At 50.4% G+C, this 20,322-nt stretch overlaps 1 protein-coding gene across 1 annotated transcript; it reads right to left on the reverse strand.

Moving 5' to 3' along the window:
• Window positions 1-10,502: 10,502 nt before the first annotated feature.
• On the reverse strand, window positions 10,503-12,850 carry FEZF1 (FEZ family zinc finger 1; the record flags this gene model as incomplete). Its single annotated transcript, XM_081102788.1, has 4 exons — window positions 11,990-12,850; window positions 11,661-11,795; window positions 11,287-11,419; window positions 10,503-10,852 (listed from the first exon to the last, which is right to left on the reverse strand). Exons 1-4 carry the CDS (start codon window positions 12,782-12,784, stop codon window positions 10,503-10,505), a joined length of 1,413 nt encoding a protein of 470 aa, XP_080958914.1. The 5' UTR covers window positions 12,785-12,850.
• Window positions 12,851-20,322: the final 7,472 nt, after the last annotated feature.

The raw sequence follows: 20,322 nt of genomic DNA on the forward strand, positions 1-20,322 counted from the left end.
AATCCCATTAAAAAATGGGCAGAAGATCTGAATAGACATTTATCCAAAGAAGACATACAAATGGCCAGGAGACGTATGAAAAAAAAATGCTCAAATTCACTAGTCATCAGAGAAATGCAAATTAAAACCACAATGAGATAATCACCTCACCCCTGTCAGAATGGCTATCATGAAAAAAATCAACAAACAACAAGTGCTGGCAAGAATGTGGGGAAAATGGAACACTTGTTCATTGCTGGTGGGAATGCAGACTGGTGCAGCCACTATGGAAAACAGTATGGAGTTTCCTCAAAAAATTAAAAAGGGAACTTCCATTTCACCCAGCAAGACCACTTCTGGAAATATATTCTAAAAATCCCAAAACACCAATCAGAAATAATATATGCACGCCTATGTTCATAGTAGCATTATTTACAATGGCTAAGATTTGGAAAGAGCCCAAGTGCTCATCAGTTGATGAGTGGATATAAAAAAAAGCTGTGGGACATTTATACAATGGAATACTATGCAGCTGTTAAAAAGAGGGATCTCTTACTCTTTGGGACAACATGAATGGACCTGGAGAATATTATGCTAAGTGAAAAATGCCGATCTGAGAAAGACAAATATCATATGATTTCACTTATTTGTGAAATGAATTGACCAATAAAATAAGACCAAAAGCATTGAGGCATAGAACAGATTGACATACCTTGATGTGGGGCTAAGGGGGGAGGGAGGGGTGGTGAGAGGAGATAAACCAAAGTATATATGCATATTATATACTTACTAGAGGCCCAGTGCATGAAATTCGTGCATGGGGGAGGGGGTCCCTCAGCCCGGCCTGCAACCTCTCCAATCCGGGACCCCTCAGGGGATGTCTGACTGCCTCTCCCAATCTGGGACTTCTGGCTCCTAACTGCTCGCCTGCCTGCCTGCCTGATCACCCCTAACCACCTCTGCCTGCCTGATCGCCCCTAACCATCTCTGACTGCCTGCCCGATCGCCCCTAACCACCTCTGCCTGCCTGTCTGATTGCCCCTAACTGCTCCCCTACCAGCCTGATCACCCCTAACTGATCCCCTGCTGGCCTGATTGCCCCTAACTGCCTCTGCCTCACCCTGCACCCAGGATTCCCTCCTCTGCCCAGTCTCAGGCACCCAGAACCCAGGCTTCCCTCCCTCTGGCCAGCCGCAGGCACCCAGGACCTGGCCAGCTTTGCCCAGCCAGCCGCAGCCACAGGGGACCATGGTCGGGCAGCTTCACCTGGGTCGTAGCCACAGCCTCCTGGGACTGTGGGGTGGGCGGCTTGTCCCTCTCCTGGGCTGCAGCCTGGCTGGTCCCCATCCCTCTCTCATGAACTCATTTGTGCCTGGCTGGTCCCCATCCCTCTCTCATGAACTCATTTGTGCCTGGCTGGTCCCCATTCCTCTCTCATGGGCTCATTTGTGCCTGGCTGGTCCCCACTCCTCTCTCATGGGCTCATTTGTACCTGGCTGGCCCCCATTCCTCTCTCATGGGCTCATTTGTGCCTGGCTGGTCCCCATCCCTCTCTCATGAACTCATTTGTGCCTGGCTGGTCCCCATTCCTCTCTCATGGGCTCATTTGTGCCTGGCTGGTCCCCATTCCTCTCTCATGGGCTCATTTGTTCCTGGCTGGCCCCCATTCCTCTCTCATGGGCTCATTTGTGCCTGGCTGGTCCCCATCCCTCTCTCATGAACTCATTTGTGCCTGGCTGGTCCCCATTCCTCTCTCATGGGCTCATTTGTGCCTGGCTGGTCCCCATTCCTCTCTCATGGGCTCATTTGTTCCTGGCTGGTCCCCATTCCTCTCTCATGGGCTCATTTGTGCCTGGCTGGTCCCCATTCCTCTCTCATGGGCTCATTTGTGCCTGGCTGGTCCCCATCCCTCTCTCGTGAACTCATTTGTGCCTGGCTGGTCCCCATTCCTCTCTCATGGGCTCATTTGTGCCTGGCTGGTCCCCATTCCTCTCTCATGAACTCATTTGTGCCTGGCTGGTCCCCATTCCTCTCTCATGGGCTCATTTGTGCCTGGCTGGTCCCCATCCCTCTCTCGTGAACTCATTTGTGCCTGGCTGGTCCCCATTCCTCTCTCATGGGCTCATTTGTGCCTGGCTGGTCCCCATCCCTCTCTCATGAACTCATTTGTGCCTGGCTGGTCCCCATTCCTCTCTCATGGGCTCATTTGTGCCTGGCTGGTCCCCATCCCTCTCTCATGAACTCATTTGTGCCTGGCTGGTCCCCATTCCTCTCTCATGGGCTCATTTGTGCCTGGCTGGTCCCCATCCCTCTCTCGTGAACTCATTTGTGCCTGGCTGGTTCCCATTCCTCTCTCATGGGCTCATTTGTGCCTGGCTGGTCCCCATCCCTCTCTCATGAACTCATTTGTGCCTGGCTGGTCCCCGTTCCTCTCTCATGGGCTCATTTGTGCCTGGCTGGTTCCCGTTCCTCTCTCATGGGCTCATTTGTGCCTGGCTGGTCCCCATCCCTCTCTCATGGACTCATTTGTGCCTGGCTGGTCCCCGTTCCTCTCTCATGGGCTCATTTGTGCCTGGCTGGTCCCGGTTCCCCTCTCCCCAGTGTTGAGTGTCTGAGCTGTTACAGAGTAACAGCATGAGGGCATGATGACCATTTGCATATTAGCTCTTTATTATATAGGATATGCATAGCCCATGGACACAGTAAGGCTTTTGAAATTGAGAAATATTATTTCTCAATTTGTCTCAGAGTTTAAAAAGTACGTAACCAACCAAATCACATTTAACACAGGCAATAGGGTGGTGATAACCTGGGGTTTGGGTGGGGGTGGGGAGGACAGAGGTAAAAGGGGGTAAGTGGGAGACATCTGTAATACTATCAACAATAAAAATATGCATAAAAAATAAATGAAGGTCGATTGAGAGTCAAAGTAGAATCATAATCTTTTTGTTCTAGAATTGTGTTTTCCTCTCCTCCCTAACATTTAAATCTCTTTTAGAAAGAGAGTGGCTTATAGCCAAGGAAGATACAGAAAGTGATAAAAAATACTTCCATTAAAATCACTTTCTCAGGAAAGCCTTCCCGAATATCATCTCTCCCACTCCAAGATTCATTAGATCCTTCTTTGAGAGACTCTCACTACTCTTCCATTATACTTATAATTATTGATTAGTTATTTACAATTATATATATTAAGACTGAGATTTATCAAAGCATGAACAATGTCTCTTTATTTTATTACTGTTGCCATAGCATTTAGTGCAAGATTTGTCTCATTGTAGACACACAATAAATGTCGATTGTCTGATTGAATTATCTTTCATTATATTTTCAAAATTTTTCTCTCAAGTTTCCAGGATTCCTGTAAGTTCTGGGATAAAGTCTGAAATACCCTATATATTTAAAACCTAATTTCTCATATTATATTTTAAATTCACTCTATTAAAACATTTGTGCTTAATTGAAAGCAATATACATACACACACACACACGTGTGTGTGTGTGTGTGTGTGTGTGTAATCTCTACTGTATAAATATGTATGAAGATGCACCATGGATTATCCAACATCATGCAGCATTTTCTGCCAATTTGTGTGAGACTGAGGCTTGTCCTGACTTCTATTCTAATTCTCATCCTACTTCTTCATAATAGTATTTTTATAACTTTTTATGTATATATCACATTAAATATTTTTATTATGTAAATGACAAGATTAAATTGTCTCAGAGTTTAAAAAGTATGTAACCAACCAAATCACATAGTATTACCTCTTCTACCTTAGGAATTGAGACTGTATAACTTCCCTGATCATGTAAAAGTAGAATCATTTTTCACAATCCAGAAGTTCTTCCTCATGGCTAATTAAATTGTAAGCTTCATGAGTGTAATTTTATCTCCAATTATAGGGATTTTTAAAAGAGCCGGTCCTCATTGATTAATAATTATTTTCAAAGTTGAACTTCATTTTTTAACATTTCTACAAAGTGTTTGAAATGAAGCTTTAGATTATGATTATATTAGTCCTGAAATAATACTAAAAAGAACAATCTAAACAAAAATACAATTACTGCCCTGGCAGGTGTGGTTCAATTGGTTGGTGTCACCCCAGGTTGCCAGTTCAATTCTGGGTCAGGGCACATGCCCAGGTTGCAGGTCCCTGGTAGAGGATGTGCAGGGGGCAGCCCATCAGTGTATCTCTTCTTCCCTCACCCTTTATCTCTCTCAAAAAATCAATAAGAAATACAATTATTGTTTTAAGATGATAAGATTATGGGTGTTTTGTAAAGTGATACAACTTACTGTAAAAGATTGTTAAAAGCTTTTTATGTTAAAATTTAAATTTAGTAACTTTAACCATTATCAAGTCATGGCAAATCTCATTGATCTGTACCTATACCTACTTCCCTTCTCCTATGTTATTTTTAAGCAAATCCCGGGCACCTTACCATTTACCCTTAAGTAATTGAAGACACATTCTAAAAGAACTAATTTTAACAAAACCACAATACTGTTTTCACGTCTTAAACAGTAAACATATTTTCTTAATTTTATCAAACACCCAGTCAGTGTTCAAATTTCCAAGACTCAGATAACTTTTTTATGTTTATAGTTTATTTGATTGACTTGGGGTGAAATAAGATTCATACATCAGTGGGTCATTCTGTTTTGAAAACTCCTTTTAACTGGTAGGTTTTCTTGTTCTCCCTGTCCCAGGACTTTCTACCTCGCTTCCTCTCATTGCTTCTCACCCTCACCCTCTCCAACTCTCCCTCTTTCCTTTACTATTTCTTTTAATATTTTTTTTTGATTTTTTTACAGAGAGGAAGGGAGAGGCATAGAGAGTTAGAAACATCGATGAGAGAGAAACATCAATCAGCTGCCTCCTGCACACTCCCTACGGGGGATGTGCCCGCAACCCAGGTACATGCCCTTGACCGGAATCGAACCTGGGACCCCTGAGTCCCCAGGCCGACGCTCTGCCCACTGAGCCAAACCGGTTAGGGCTTTCCTTTACTATTAATTGTCAAGGAAACTGGGTTGCTTGTCCTATAGAGATTTGTTTCAAACTTTGGTTTCTGCTGAAAATTTTAAAATGCAAATCTTATTCCGAGATTTGTGTAAACAATTTGCATCTGAGAAATGTTTCACCAATTTCAGATTTGGCTCACATTTAACTGACAAATTACATTTCTATGGTGAATCATCAAAAGACATATGTGTTCCTGTGATTAGAGGGTTCTGCATTGGTCTAAACTTTTAGATTTCTCACACAAACACACAAAACTATATTATTGTTATCAAGAAGAGTTAAATCAAACAGACAGATGTATTCACTTTTGAGTTATGTCTAGCTCGTTAGGAACCGATACGTGATGCTTTCTCTCCCCATGCCCACACCTTTGTACCCATGACCAACATTTGTCCGTTTGGCAGCAAAATATTAATCCTGGAGACTTCTATTGACAGAATTCTATTTCATCTTTATTTAGTAACTTAATCTCCATAAGACCAATAGCAACATTTCATTTGACACCAATGTCACCTCAAACTTGACCCGAAAGTACACGATTATTTGTGATAACTTTGGGCCCATTCAAGTGCTTGATGGATTTTGACTTTTCCTCAAAGTTTATTATGGGCAACATGTCACAATGCAAACAGAAAAACATAGTAACAGACGTAGATTTTTCCATCAAGGCCATTTATACACCAGGCTCCCTCTTCTCTTCTCTATTGCCTGAAGTGAGATAACCCTTCACTTGAACTGACTTGAACTGGCAACTGTTTCATCACCAAGAGTACACAAATGACCAGTGTGTTCATTAATATACTTTGTTTTTAGTTCATCTGCCCTGGAGTTGGAATGGACATATGCCTTGATTTCTAGAAACAATCAAATTCATAATAAGGTATCTTCTACTTCCAAATATGATTAGTTTTTTTTGTTTTTAATTAACTGTCAAGGGCATATTCCTTGGTTGCGGGCACATCCCCAGTAGGGGGTGTGCGGGAGGCAGCTGATCGATGTTTCTAACTCTCTATCCCTCTCCCTTCCTCTCTGTAAAAAATCAATAAAATATATTTTTTAAAAATTGGGGGGGGGGGGCGACCAGTCAACAACTTCACATTTTTATCCATTAACATTTAGGTTTGTCTTGCCTTTTCATGCTTTTATAAAAATGCACTATTTGGTACGAGAGTGAGTCATGATCCCTTAAAATTATAAACTTCATGTTTACAATTAAAGATTTACCCAGTACAAGGATTTATAGAGTGATAAAAAAAACTTTTGTTTCTTTCCTAATTTTGAATTTAAGATAATTTATATTTCATATTTTATCTTGTATATTTTGGGATGAGTACTTTACAAAGACAGAATAGACCCTTTAGAATTAATTATAATTTAGTCAATGCTTTGAGTCATCACCAAATCTAACAAATGATGATTTCTGATATTGCTAACTGCACTTATATAAAAGGTATCTATCAAACAGAGTCTATTATGACTGGGAATTATGGCTTCATTGTGTCTGATGGATTCATTTGGAAAGGAGCAAAGCTTGATAAGAAACTCACCAAGTGTCCCAGCTGGTTTGGCTCAGTGGATAGAGTGTCAGCCTGTGGACTGAAGGGTCCCAGGTTTGATTCCAGTCAAGGGCACATGCCTGGGTTTCAGGCTTGATCCTATTGTGAGGTGTGCAGGAGGCAGCCGATTAATGATTCTCTCTCATCATTGATGTTTCTCTCTCTCCATCTCCCTTCCTCTCTGAAATCAATAAAAATATATTTGTTTAAAAAAAGAAATTCACCAAGCTTCGAACTTACTAACAAGTAGTTTGATGAAGCGCCCAATGCTGAGAAATTGACACCTTAGTCTTAATCTTGCACAATAACTTGTTCTCAAATTACAATTTTGAAAGTCTGAGCAAACTATATCCTTTGGGATGAAGTTATTAGAAGTCAGGATTAGGGTTCTGTATCATTGGTAGGGAATGAACTATTTACATTATTAATTCTATTCTCTATTCTGATTTTCAAAACTGAACAAAACATAAGGCCCCCAGATTAGCAGATTTCTAAAATTGGCCCCTACAGCCCCACAGGCCACCTTTCCCTGTAAGAAAAGGTAATGCCAATAAAGAGAGTTGAGGGCAAGTCATTGCTCTCTGCAGGTGATGTGAACACTGGCCACTCTACCTTACACACATGCGTTTGCTGGCTAGCTCTAATAAAAAGAAAGTGGACTTGGAGCAGCCTGTTTCCTGAACAAACATGAACACTCATCACACAGCGATTAGATGAGAAAGAAGGGAAAGCCACCTTTTACTATCTGTCAGATGGCCGAGAATGGTATAGTCTTCCACTGGCCTCTCGCTAGTATCCTTCTTTATCCATTTTACCACCTCCAGCTTCATCTCTAAAGTCAGACTATCCTTAAAGAGATTCTACTTGATGGTTAGAAGCTCTACCAGCTTTGTCATAAGTCAAAGTTTACTGATAATTCGCCTCCTGACAAGTAATCTCTTGAGTGCTTATTTTAGAGAATTTGTTTGCAGCTTTTCCTACTTAATCACCACCACTTCAGGCTACTCAAACAGACAACTGCTTCCTTTTGCCTGCCTTTTCTGTAATTTGCACCAAATTAGACCTATACAGGTCATTCCCTATTACAATAACAGATTCATTCTCTCTCTCTCTCTCTCTCTCTCTCTCTCTCTCTCTCTCTCTCTCTCTCCCCCCCCCCCCCTCCTTCCCCCACTGACCAATTATTTCTTTCCACAGAAGACTTCCTTTTTCAATATAAGTCAAAGCATACTGGCATGTATTAGAAGATAGGATCACCATATAAGTATTTTCTAACTGGAAATATTTTATGGCTTAGTAATTTTCCTCAACACTATTCCTCTTGTTTTTAACCAGTAAAAGCCTGCCACCTTAAAAGCCTGGAAGAATTACATCCTGGGGTTTTGAGAAGAAGCTCAAATAATTATTGAGAATAAGTTTAAGAAGCAAAGGCCATTTTCTGACTCCTATGATAATCCCTGGCCTCCTTCAATTTACTCAACGAGAACAAATGCTTTCGAGATCCGAATAAGCCACCTCCAAAAGGTGGCTGGTTACCCACAAACTAGGGGGCATGTGCCTGACTCCCTCTGTGGCTGGGCGGCTGGGCGGGAATGTGGCCAGGGCCTGGGACAAGATGCTTCTGTTGTCTGCGATATTCAGGGAGCGATGGCACCTCGGCCAGCCGCTCAGATTCAGAATCCTCCCAACTGGGGAATTCCAAAACAACCCTCTCTCCGAAGTCAGATGTAACGCCGAGCAGGTGGGGGGTCGGGGGAGGTGAGGAACACAGAAATGTGGGGATTCGATCTCATGACTGCTGGGCCCCAGGGCCATGGGGAGTGGGGGTGCGGGGGGGGGGGTTGAAAGGCGTGTGACCTGGGGCAAGAGCCCGCAAGTCTGGCCTCCGAAGTCTGCACGTGAAATCGGGACTTTGCTGTTCTCAGGACCCTGCGGCCCAACTCCGGGGGGGAGAGGGGGGGAGGTCTCCAGCGCCCCCACCCTGAAAGGGGCTCGGGTGGGACTGGAGTTGGATGTTCCGCGGGGTCTGATCGTTCTGCCCGCGCTGTCACCCCTTCGCCTCTTGGGCCTCCGGGGAGCCCCTCGGGTCCTGGGCTCCGGCCCCTGCCGCGATCCAGCCTTCCCCGCCGGGAAATGCCGGCTCTGGTGGCCAAGGATATTGTCGCCTCGCCCCTGCGGCGCCCCTCTCCGTCCTTCACCCCGCGAGCGAGCGGCCTCCGGGCGCCCCGTTTCCTTCAGCGCCGCAAGGAACACAAAAGCCGGGCGGGACCGCACGTTTCAACTCCTTCGCGGCCGCGCTCTGGCCGCCGTCCGGGCGCCCCAGCCCGGGCGCGGGGAGGCGAGCCTGGGTTTCTCCGGGGCCTGCGCCCGCTCGCGGGGCGGGTCCGCGGGGCTTTCCGCTGCGGCGGGGCCGGGCGGGGGCGCGCGGCCGGGAGGGGCGGCGGCGACGCGGAGGCCGGCGGGGACCCCGCTCCCCCAGCCTCTCTCCCCGCCGCGGCCCCAGGGCGGAGGGGTGGCTGTGCTGGGCTGCGAGCTCGTCTGGCAGCTTCTACTGAGCAGCTAATCGTATGGCATCCCGTCTTTGATGAATCTGAACTAATTACCCCTCTTAATTAAAGTCTTTAGCGGTTGTTTCACTGTTTTGGCAGGAGAACAGGGGAGACTTGCAGTTAGAAAACACCAGAGCCCAAACTCGCAGCCGCGCTGCTGGTTCACACTTGAAGCGTTTCAAGGACCTGGCACCGCCGCAGTTTGGTTTTCATCCACGTTTACTCCTTGAACGGAAGTATATTCATCCATAAACACATATACACACACCTCAAAACGCGGCGGCTCCCCTCGCCAGCTGTGTACCGGCCAGCAGTCCCTCAGGATGCAAACAATAGCGACCCCTCCACAAGGCGCGGTTTTACTGCCCTGGGGTGTGTACCCCACACATCTCCCCATAAGGTGTCCCCACCTCACTGAGCACCCCAAGCTTGTCAGAGGGCCCCGGACCAAGGCATGATGCCTGTTACAAAACGCCACATCTTCTGAACTTTACCAAACTTCATTACTTTACCAAAGTTGGAACTATTTGGAGAGACTATTACCTGCTGTTGGTAAAGTTTTCAGATCAAGCATTAGGGTGATACTATCACAGAGCTGAACTTTTTAAAAAGGAGGAAGGATGAGGCGGCCAGAGTTAGTGATCTCCAGCTGAATAATGGGAACAGAGCCCTGAAGCTGGTGATTAAATAAGCACATTCCCAGTATTTATTTCTAACAGTCAATGAATCCATTTTCACGTGCAAGAATCAAAAAAGCAAAATTCAAATTCATTCATCATGAACCATACTCAACTGATGTGTATGTATGTGTGTGTGTGTTCAATGCAGAATGTGTCTTTCCAGGTACACTCATCTGTGTGTGTGTGTGTGTGTGTGTGTGAGTGTGAGTGTGTGTGTAACATACACTCAGTGTTTTGTTACTTCAGGGAAAGAGGAGATGATTATAAACAATCGGCAGGCATTTGACCACAGAATCAACACAATGAAAATATATACAATAATAAAATTAAAATGTTGCAGCATTCCTGGGTAGGATAATATAGATCTCAATAAATACAGCAGGATTTTTTTTAAAACAAACACCATCTCTCCACCGAGATGAAAAGTCTTTCCAAAATAAAAAAAAAATCAGAAAAACAAAACCCCCCAATTTTTTTCATACTTGTCAGTGTCTATGGTATAGAATATAATACACAGAGACATGTATCAGGGGCATGCAAGAGGCGGAAGGCTGAGCAATGCAGCGGCTTTCGGTCGGGGCCAATGTGTGGGGCCCGGCATGCCCTGGGGTCTGCAGACCAGCTCGGATCGGGGGTCCAGCTCCACTCTGCCGCCGCCTCGGTGTTGGGGAGCTGGGCTGACCTGGGACGGGGCTGTGGCCTTGATCACTAGTGGCTCGGGTGGAGCCCGGGCTGCAGAGGCCCAGGGGGCGGCAGCTGCGGCGGCAGCGGCGGGGCGGGCATGGGCTGCTGCGCGGCGGGCTGCGGGTCGGCGCCGGGCTCCCAGGCCGCCGTGCGGGCCAGCCCCAGGCTGCTGTCGTGCAGCTTGCGGACGTGCTTCTTGAGGTCAAAGTTCCTGCAGAAGCCCTTGCCGCACGTGGGGCAGGTGAAGGGCTTCTTGTCGTTGTGGGTGTGCATGTGGAAGGTGAGGTTGTAGACCTGGTGGAAGGCCTTGTTGCAGATATTGCACTTGAACTGCTTCTCCCCGCTGTGGGTCAGCTTGTGGTTTTTGTAATTCCCTGAAAGACACGAACGACAGGAAGGCGGGTTTGAAAAGAGGGCTGGAACCGCAGGGCGCGGAGGGGTGGAAGGGCCCGGCGGGAGGAAGGGCTGCCGCAGCTCGGACAGCCCGCAGCCAGGGCAGGGCTCGCGGCGCCTGCACTTCTCTCCCCGCGTTTATTTATAACCAGCAGCAACGGGGCCCTTCCCTCCACCTTTCATTGTATTCATTAATCCAATTATCTAAGATGAGAGGAAGTAGCTAGGAAAAATACCCCCTTGGTATATGCAGCCTTCCTTTCTCTAAGACTAGCCGGACTTCCAGCTAGGAGGTTGGGATGGCAACACATAAGCCAGTTAACTAGCTGCGCTTTAAAAACTATTTTCTAAAACATCCCCAAACAACTGGGGTTTTTGGTAAGACCGCCGTGAAGAGGGCTCCATGATTTGATACCTTTTTGATGAAATCCTTTGCCACAGAATTCACATATGAACGGTTTGTAGCCCGCGTGTATCCGGGTGTGCGTGTTCAAAGTGGAGCTTCTGTTAAACGCTTTGCCACACTGGTTACATTTGTGAGGTTTCTCCTAAACAGGAGGGAGGGAAAGCAAAAAAAGTTACGGCGTTTTTGTTATCAAGTGCAGCCCTGTAAACGCAGACACCCAGCCATGCTCTCCCTCGCGCTTTTAAGAAGAACAAAGGCAAAACAACCCAGGCCCAGCATCTCCCTGTGTCCAGCTGCCGGTTCCAAACAAACCTTGCAGCGAAGTGTACGAGGTGATGGGCCGGTTTCTACAAACCAAGCGACATGCAGACCGATGGACATACCTGGGTGTGAATGATCTTGTGCCGGCACAGGGTGCTGGCTTGCCGGAACCCCTTTCCACACACTTTGCACACGAAGGGCCTGGCTCCCGTATGCACCGGCATGTGACGGGTTAAGTTGTAGTGAGCGTTAAAGACCTTAAAGCGAAACAACATGTAGAACAGGTTAGTCCGACGCGTACGGACCGTGAAATAAAATCGGGCGGAGGGAGGAGATCACCCTATAACAACTGTATACATATAATTACGAAATAAAATTTAAAAGGAAGGAAGGAGCGGAGCGGGGGGGGGGCGGGGGGGGCAGGAAGAACTCCTTTCTTCCTAGTACTTGCCTTTCCACACACTTCGCACGTGAAAACTTTGGGTTTGGCATTCGGAGAGCCTCGGCTGAAGTCGGAGGTCTTGAAGGCGATCTTTTCCGACAGGAGCTGCGCGCTTTCCTTCATGTAATGCTGCAGCTGAACCTGGGACAAGTCTTTGAAAGCTACGCCCGAGGGGTACTTCTCCGCGGCCGGGACCACCAGTTTGTTCCTTTCGGCTAAATATGTTTTGGGCTGCGCGTGCAAAGGGGAGCTGAGGAAGTAGGAGGCCACCGGGTGGATGTTCACGCCCGCCGCCGCCGGGTGGCACGGGCCGTCGCCGCGGTTCAGGTAGCACAGGGCTCCCATGGCGTGGAAGGAGGAATGGTTGACCACGCGCGGCCTCACCAGCTTGTACTGCTGCAGCGGCAGCGCGTCGCGGGCCAGGTCGCCCTTGAGACCCAGCGCGCAGTGGAGCAGGTCGCTGCAGCTGAACGCGGACCCCGCCGCCGGAGCCGCCGGAGGCTCCAGACTCGCCTTCCGCGGCTCCGAGCCTGTCAGTCCAGCCTTGGGGCTCGTGTCGTACGCCACCGGCACGAAGGGGATCATGCAAGGGATCGACGGGTTAAGATGCAGCGGGTGCTTGGAGTCCCCCTTGGGCACGGCTCCCGGCAGGAAGTGGGGGACCGGCAGGGCCTTGGGCTCCGGGGTGCGCGCCATGATCCGCTCGATGGAGAAAGCCAAGGGTTTGGAGGTGCTCATCGCGCTGCCCCGGGCCGGGGCAGTCGCTAACATTTTGGCGGTCGCGTTGTGGCAGCCACTGTCCATGTCTGAGGCGCCCGCGTCCGTCAGCCGAGGCCGGGCTGCGCTGTCGTTGCCTTGTTCTCTGCTTGTCACAGACCTGCGGAGAGGGGGACGGGCGCGATCACCACCAGCAGCCTCCTCCTCCTCCTCCCCAGCATCGCCAGCCGAACCTGCCTGCCCAGCCCAATGGACTCCCGCCATCCCATCGCAGAGTTCTCGGCGCACCAATGACTCAGGGACAATCACTACTTATTTCTATCAATAGAAAGTGTTGTGTCAATAACGCAGCCAAGATCTCGCCAATCGTTAACTTCCAAGAGGAGAAGGTAAACTAGATAATTGCTCAATTCGCTTCCAACAGTCAACAGGAAAACTTTTTTTTTTCTCTGCAGTCGGCGACTACTTCTCATTGGTGAGGGACGTTCCCCCGCCCAGAGAGGAGGCGGGGGCGCTCTCCACCGCGCCGCGCGCCCTCCCCTCCGCGCACACACTCCGGGGCGCACACATCCCTCCCCTCCACCCTCACCCCACCCTCACCCCTTCGCTTTTTCCCTCTGTCTTTTTAATTCTCAATCTGCTTAACCAAGCTTTAGAGGCCAAGCAAATCTGAGATCAATTTTCTCGTTTAGCTCTAAGTGACATCATCTAAAATCATTGTGCAGGGGCTAAATAAGGAAACGGAATCTAATTCGAGGGCAAACGCCAGGGTATATTTATCAAATTCCAAGCTCCAGAAAGCGGCAGCCAGGATGCCTCCGGCAGCGAAACCCCAGCTTCTCCCCGCACGGCTCCGCGGGTCCCGGGTGGGTCCCGGGTCTGAGCCGAGACCGTCCCCTCCGCGGCTGCTCTTTCTTGCACTAGGGGCTGAGTGCTTCCGGCATCCCGGCATCCCTGTGGCCAAACGGAGCCCGGACCACTAGGAAGACGCCAGCAGGTAACTGGCCTCCCCAGTCGCCCCTGAGAATTAAAGGCCTTGGGAGACTCGTGATGTGTTTGTGGTTTTGTGAATGCGATGCCGTGACAGACGCCCACAAAGTTGAAGAGAAGTTGCAGGGAATAAGCGCGTGTCCCGCGAAAAGAAACCTCCGTTAGGGCCGGATCCCACCCCCGCCACACACCAACACACGCGTGCGCTTTTATGCGTTTCCATTGAGAGGCCGGAAAGAGTATTTTTTTTGTTTGTTGTTTGTTTAAGTGCCTGCAACTCACTAGAGCTCTCTCGGGAGCATTTTTAATTCTGAACGTTGAGTGGAGAAGGGAAACAACGTTTTGATTTCCTCCCCCAACCTCCCGACTGCAGGTGTCCGCACGCCTCTCCGAAGCAGCGCGGGCGGCGAGCCCAGCGTCCTCCCTGCGCCCTGGCTGCGACCTCGCTGGCGCCTCCCGGAGCGCGGAGACCTGGCTCCCGCGCCGCGCCGTGTCCGCGCGGCCTCTGGGTGTGGCGCCCGGGACCAAACTTGCAGGGAGGAGCGGTGGAGCGTCACGAGTGTTTCTGGAAGACTCCAGTGGCTGCGACTTCAGCTGCGCGGGTTCTCGCCGCCGCGGCAGGCGCGGGCCCCGGGCGCGCTGGGAACAGCGGCGCGCGCCCTGCTCGGCCCTCCCGGTGGCGAGCCGGCGACCGTGCGGAGGTCAGCACCCAGGTCAGGTGCGCCAGCGCCGGGCGTGCCCCGGGGGCTGCCCCGGGAGAACGCGGCGGCCGCGAGCCCGCGCCGGGAGGCGGAGCGCAGAGCTGCCGGCTCGGGCCTGGCGTTCTGCACGCCCCTGCCGGTGGCGGTCCGCAGCAGCCCAGGGTGCTACCTACCCGGTGAGTGACCCCCGCGTGCGCGTGTAGAACGGATTGGGGTCGGGTGCGGCTCTTGGGTGGCGGGATGCAAGCCCACTAGAACCTGGGGTCGTTGAGCTCCTGACCAATTCCACCAAAAAACGCGAAGTCTCCGGAAATTGACCTGAAACATTACCTCTTCCCTGTCTCCCTGTCCAGCATTTGCCGGGGGCCACTCACCCTAGCTTTTCGTGAGGGCCGGCCTCGCCCCCGTCCGGAGAGCCGAGAGGGGTGGGCGCGGAGAGAGCCTGGGCTGGGGCGGTGCCTGATGCCCAAGGCCGAAGCCGAGCAGCTGAGCGGGTGGTGGGGCAACCCAATTGCGAGGAAACCAAGGGAGAGGCTTGGGTCTTGTTGCAAGTTGAAGGCAGTCCTAGGGCCAGGTGGGGGGCGCGAGGGGCCTTAGCGACTAGGCCTAGACGTGCCCCCTGTCCGGTCTCGGGTGGCTTCGGGCTGGTTGGATCGAAGCGGCGATAGAGAAGTGCAGCAAGTGGCGGGCGCAGAGCCCGGGGCCGAGTCCGGAAAGACGCGCCGCACCTCCGGGAGCACCTCGGAGCGGTCCCGGGCCCGGGCGCAGTCACCCAGGGTGCGCCCAGGCTGGAAATGCCCCTCCCATGTGCTCTTGGGGCCACAGATCCTGTCCTCTCTTCTCCCCCTGCTCAGACAAAGGGCGCGGAAGGCTTTGCTAGGGGAAGGGGAAGGGGGCGTCCCACGACAGATGGGTCGCCGTTAAGACTTTAATTGCAGCCTTTTGAGGCGGATCTGGTTTCCTTTCCTACCTGACGATTCCCACATCGAAACCCCCCCTCCCCATTGTATCCCCGCGACACAGGGCTCGGTTTAAAGGAAAAAGCAGAGAAGCACGGACCAGCCGGCTCTGGCAAGCGCGGGCGCACCCAGCTGACTTGTACAACTCACCACTTCAGGAGCGTCGCCTGCCTTGTTGACTGAATGCCACCCGTTTGTTTTACATTTGACGCGTGTCCTTCCCTCTCCCCCTCTCCCCCCTCCCCCACTCCCTACTCCTTAAGGGCACATTGACCTTAGTAAATTTCTCCTTTTCCCAAAAAGGAAAATCATGGCCTATGGGTTCTACATGCTTTGTATAGCTAATATTTCAGCAGTTCGTCTTCCACTGGTCTTTTCGGGATTTGCCTTTTTGACAAGTGTTTGAAAGTCGTGTCATTTGAGTAACAAATATCACAAAGTAGCAATTATGCCTTACCTTTACAGACCTGACCTTCCTAATCCTGAAGCCCGAGGAGGTGCTTGACAAATCCAGTTCTTGATATTCCAACATGTGTGAATGAGTATTTTACAGCCAAAACCTAACCGAAGGCAGGTGGTAATTTTTAGAAATATCCCTATTAAGTAAAGGTTGTCTTAAACAAAATGCAAAATGTAATTTAGGAAAGGCCTCCATCTTATTGTCAATCTGTCCAGTACTTCGGGATTCCCCCCCAAAAAAATATATTTGAAAAATTACGACAAGAAGATAAAACCACCAATAAAAGCAGAGCATATGTGGAAAATTGTGAAGCTTTTAAAACTGTTCAACACTTAGCATTGTTTATTAAACAATGCAAGGGAGCCCATTTGTTTTCTTAAAGGCAAAAGAGAAACTCAGTTACAGTTTCTTTGGGTTTTCTTGAAGAATCCTCTAATCCCACCTCTTTTGGTCAGAGCTGATGATTAAGGCTTCCTCGCCTTCCCAACCTGGGAAAGGCACTGTTTATTTGCCCTCCCTACCCACTTAAGTTCATGCGGAAGGCCAGCTCCGCGTGTGCGCGCTTTGTCCTGTATGTGATGTTGTGAGGGAAGCAGACCAGTCCTTGACATGAAGAGACCAGATAACAAACTCTGAGTTAAGACCTTCTGAGGAAATAAGAAAAAAGTCCTACACCTCTAAACCAATGTAAGGTTCTCTTTAGGCATCTCATTTTGATTTCAATGATTCCTAAACCATGTTCTTGACATTACTCAAGAACTTGAATAATTTTTACAGGCTTTTAATTTGCACCCCTGTCACCAGTAAATGCACTTTTTGATTAAGATTATTGCAATCTGATTTTAAAAACAACACGATAGAGCCATCAATTTCCAAATCATGCATGATTTTTAATCTCTCCTTCTTTACTAAGTCATGAAATACTGTTGAGTTTTTTAAAATAAAAAAAATGGATGGGAAAAATTATAACTTATCCAGCCTTCTGCAAAGTACATGAATTTATCTCTGCTCGTGTTTTCAGACCTTCCCAACATCCACAGCTCCCACCTCTTCATCACAAGCAACAGTCTGCTTCCTCTGCTTCTTATTAGCCACTTGGAGCTAAAGGAGGGAGAAAGGGTTATTATTCTGAGGAGTCCTCCGCGCAGGCACTCAGACTCACCCATATCTTTCCTGTTTAGTACGTAGCACCAAAGGCAATGTATGTTCCTTCCAGAGGAGGAAAAAGATTCCTAAATTCTTCTACAGTTTTTCTCAGTCTCTATTTCTGACTTGTCTTCTGTTCTTTCTTGTGGTGTGGGAAGGAGACTAGGTGACTGAATAGGACACAAATAGGAAGGGCCTGCAAGGTTCAAGGAAAGAGTCTTGAGTGTTCGTTAATGAATACGCAACCAGAACTCACTTTCCTGCCCTTAACACCCGGGCCACAAGTTCAAATTTAAGGCGACTAGTGTGTTTTAGTTAGTTTGGTAGCAAATAAAGAATTCTTGCCAGATTTGTGCAGCGTGTGAAGGGCAGTATCACAGATCAGGAGTCTAGGAGGGACCTCCTTAACTCAGAGCCCTCCTCCCTTTTGGGGACGGAGAGGTGGGTTACTGTATCTTTGACATTGGGATTTCATTTAAGCCTAGTGAAATTATTCTTCTCCAAACTTATTAAATCCGTTTGTAAAAGTAAGTGAAGGGCCCCAAGGGTTGTCTGACAACTGTTCAGTGAGCGGCAGGCCTTGCCCCTAGGATCACCTCCACCCTGGGTTTGTCTCTGCCACTCCACTAATGCTGGGATTTTTCTCACCATTCCCACAGGCCCGTATGGTGTGTTCCCTCCAGACTGCCCGGGCGGGACTTGATGGAAAAGAAGTTTCTAAACAAAGCAGCACAGTTTCTCCAACTTATTGGAGGAACTGCGTAGAAGTCAAGCAACAAAAACCAGCCACGGTTTTCTTGCAATTGACAGTGTTATTGAAACCTGGGAAGTGAACGATTAGAAGACAAGCCCACCCCCATATGCTCCCTTGCCCCGCACGGATAGCTGGTTAGTGCAATTGGTTCGTTATCATTTTACAGCCATTGGTCGGATAATTTTAAAAATTCACTTGATGGTCAAAATAAAAAAAATATTTCTTCAACACACAGCACGACTCTGTCCTTGGTTCTGCCCACGAGGTTCGGAGCCGTTTAAATATTATTTTCAAGCTTTCTCCCTTATTCCTCACGAGATCAAAGTCAGTAACTGAGATTCACATCCCATAGAGCAAAGAATGAGCTTTAAAAAGGATGGAGAAGCCAGAGGAGTAAACGAAAACCCCTGAGCAGAAACGCCTGAGAGCTCTTTGTAAATTCGGTTACCTCCGGGAAGGGCGGCGGTCGCTCCGGCCCCGAGCACCCCGCGCGGACCGCTGCCCTCGGCCGCCTGGCCTCCGAGGGGAGCCGCGTTCCCGCTGCGGGCGCAGGAGCCGAGGCCGCGGCCGGAACCGGGCCACTGAGGGCAAGCCAAGCCCGAAGTGAACCGGAACAGCCGACACTTCTCCGCGGTCTGGTTCTCCACCATGGCCCCGGCCCCCGAGTCCGAACAGTTTCAATGACTTTGGCAAGGCCGAGGGTCGGTGCATGCAGCCGCTCGGAGGGGCTGGGAGCTGGGCGCACTCCGCCGCCCCAGCCGGTCCGCCCGCCGGCCCGCTGCGCCCTGCGCGTCCCGCCGGCTCCGGGTCTGGCGTGGCCTCCGGGCGCCCGATCCGTCCGCGCCCGCGGTCGCCCACCCGGTCATCTGACCTCCGGCCCCGCGGTCCGCATGGCGCTCCTCCCCCTTCTCGTCCCTCCCCGGGTGGACCCAGCGGCGGCCTCAGCCCGCCCTCCCTCCCCCGCCCGGCTGGGAGGAGGGGAAGCGCCGAAGCGTTTGGGGAGGGGGTGCGGGCCCGGGTTTAGGGATCGAGTCGCAGGTGGCCGGGAAGTCAGATGGAAAAGTTTGCGAACAGAACAGTCACTAACAGACTTGCTGTGACGGCTCGGGGTGTAACTGCAGGGCCCGGCCATCTAGACGGCAGGGGCGAGAATACTGGCCCGACGCCGCGGCTCGCCCCGGTGGGAACCTGAGCATCTTCCCATTCGTTTTGCCTGTCACTTAGAGTTTCCCGGAAAACACTTCCTTAAGCCCATTTTAAACGGGGGCAGGAGGCACCTCTGAGCATCGCCTCCCTAAACCTTTCATGTCCATTGTCCGGGACTGTGATTTTGTGCCCCACCCCCGCCCCCGCCCCCAGAACCCTCCCGTGCCGTCGGACCGGTGCTTAGAATTAGTTGGTGTTTCCTGCTGGCCCCTGGGAAAGCGAGAAGATTTTCTAAACGGGTTTCTTCTGTTTGACAGTTTCGTTCCACCTTCCCCTCTCGGCCCCACCCGCCAAGCTGCCCTCTTATCCGGCCCCGATCTGATCTCCCTGTCCAGCCAACGAGGGGCAGGGGTGGCTGGCCACGGGGCGCAATAACCCGGGGGCCTCCGCCAGCCGGTTCCCAGGTCCTGAGCGGAGAAGATGCCCAGACACGGCCCCCACCCCCCCGCCTTTGCTTGGTGGGGTGTACGCTTCCCTGCTCCCCCCCCCCCCATCCATTCCGTCCTCCCTCTCCCTCAGCCTCAGACCAGATCCTACAGGCGCCGGACAGGTTTCCTGAGCTGAGCCTCCATACCGCGCTGAGAAAATGCCAAGAAGAGGTCAGATCCCGCGTTAGGGAATCAGCGACTTGTACCCTAAGTCGAGTGATTGCTTCCTTAGTATGGGTTCATTTGGAAGTCATTTTCCGTCCCCCTTTACGTTCGGTTAATTCTTTGAATTCCGCGAACCGTGGGCGCGCCCTTAGAGGGGTCTCTCCTTAGTCTCCCAGAGGGAACCCCGCCAGGCGTTCAGCGCCCCCGTGTTGGTGTTGACTTTGGCGACGGGGAACGCGGAACGACATCCCGCGGAACCTGGCGACCCGGAGGGGCCGCCTGATGTTACAAACCTCTTCCCCGCCCCCCCCCCCCCCCCCCCCGCCCAGGAGGGCTATAGGCCCTGGTGAGCCGCAAGGTCAAGGCTGGGGGCGTAGCTGGTACTGGGTAAAAGCCAGAGAGAGAAAGGAGGCTGTGAATCATGCAAAGACTGAATGGGGTCGGTTCCTGTTGCATGGGGTGGGGGGTGGGGGGTGGGGGGCGGGGGGGGGGAGAACTCCTCTACCTAACCCTGTGATTCACAGTTTCTCAGAAATTTACATAATACAGGGGTAGATATAAACCTAAAGGACAAAAATAATAATCCAACAGCACTTTTTCCATTTTCGCACCACGGGCCTGGATATGTTCCCAGTGTTGGCACATGAGCTGATTTCCAGAGCCTTTTACTCATGCCGGAGAGTAACTGAGCTCTCACACCCCTGTAGAAAGGAGAGGGAGAAGGGGAGAGGAAAGGGAGAGACAGAGAAGTTGCCTTTAATCACGCTGATGCTGATTTCTTACTAATGGCAAAGGAGCTTTTGGAATGAAAACGAT

Source organism: Myotis nattereri (assembly GCF_964212035.1).
Source record: "Myotis nattereri genome assembly, chromosome: 11".
In the NCBI taxonomy this organism is placed as follows: domain Eukaryota; kingdom Metazoa; phylum Chordata; class Mammalia; order Chiroptera; family Vespertilionidae; genus Myotis; species Myotis nattereri.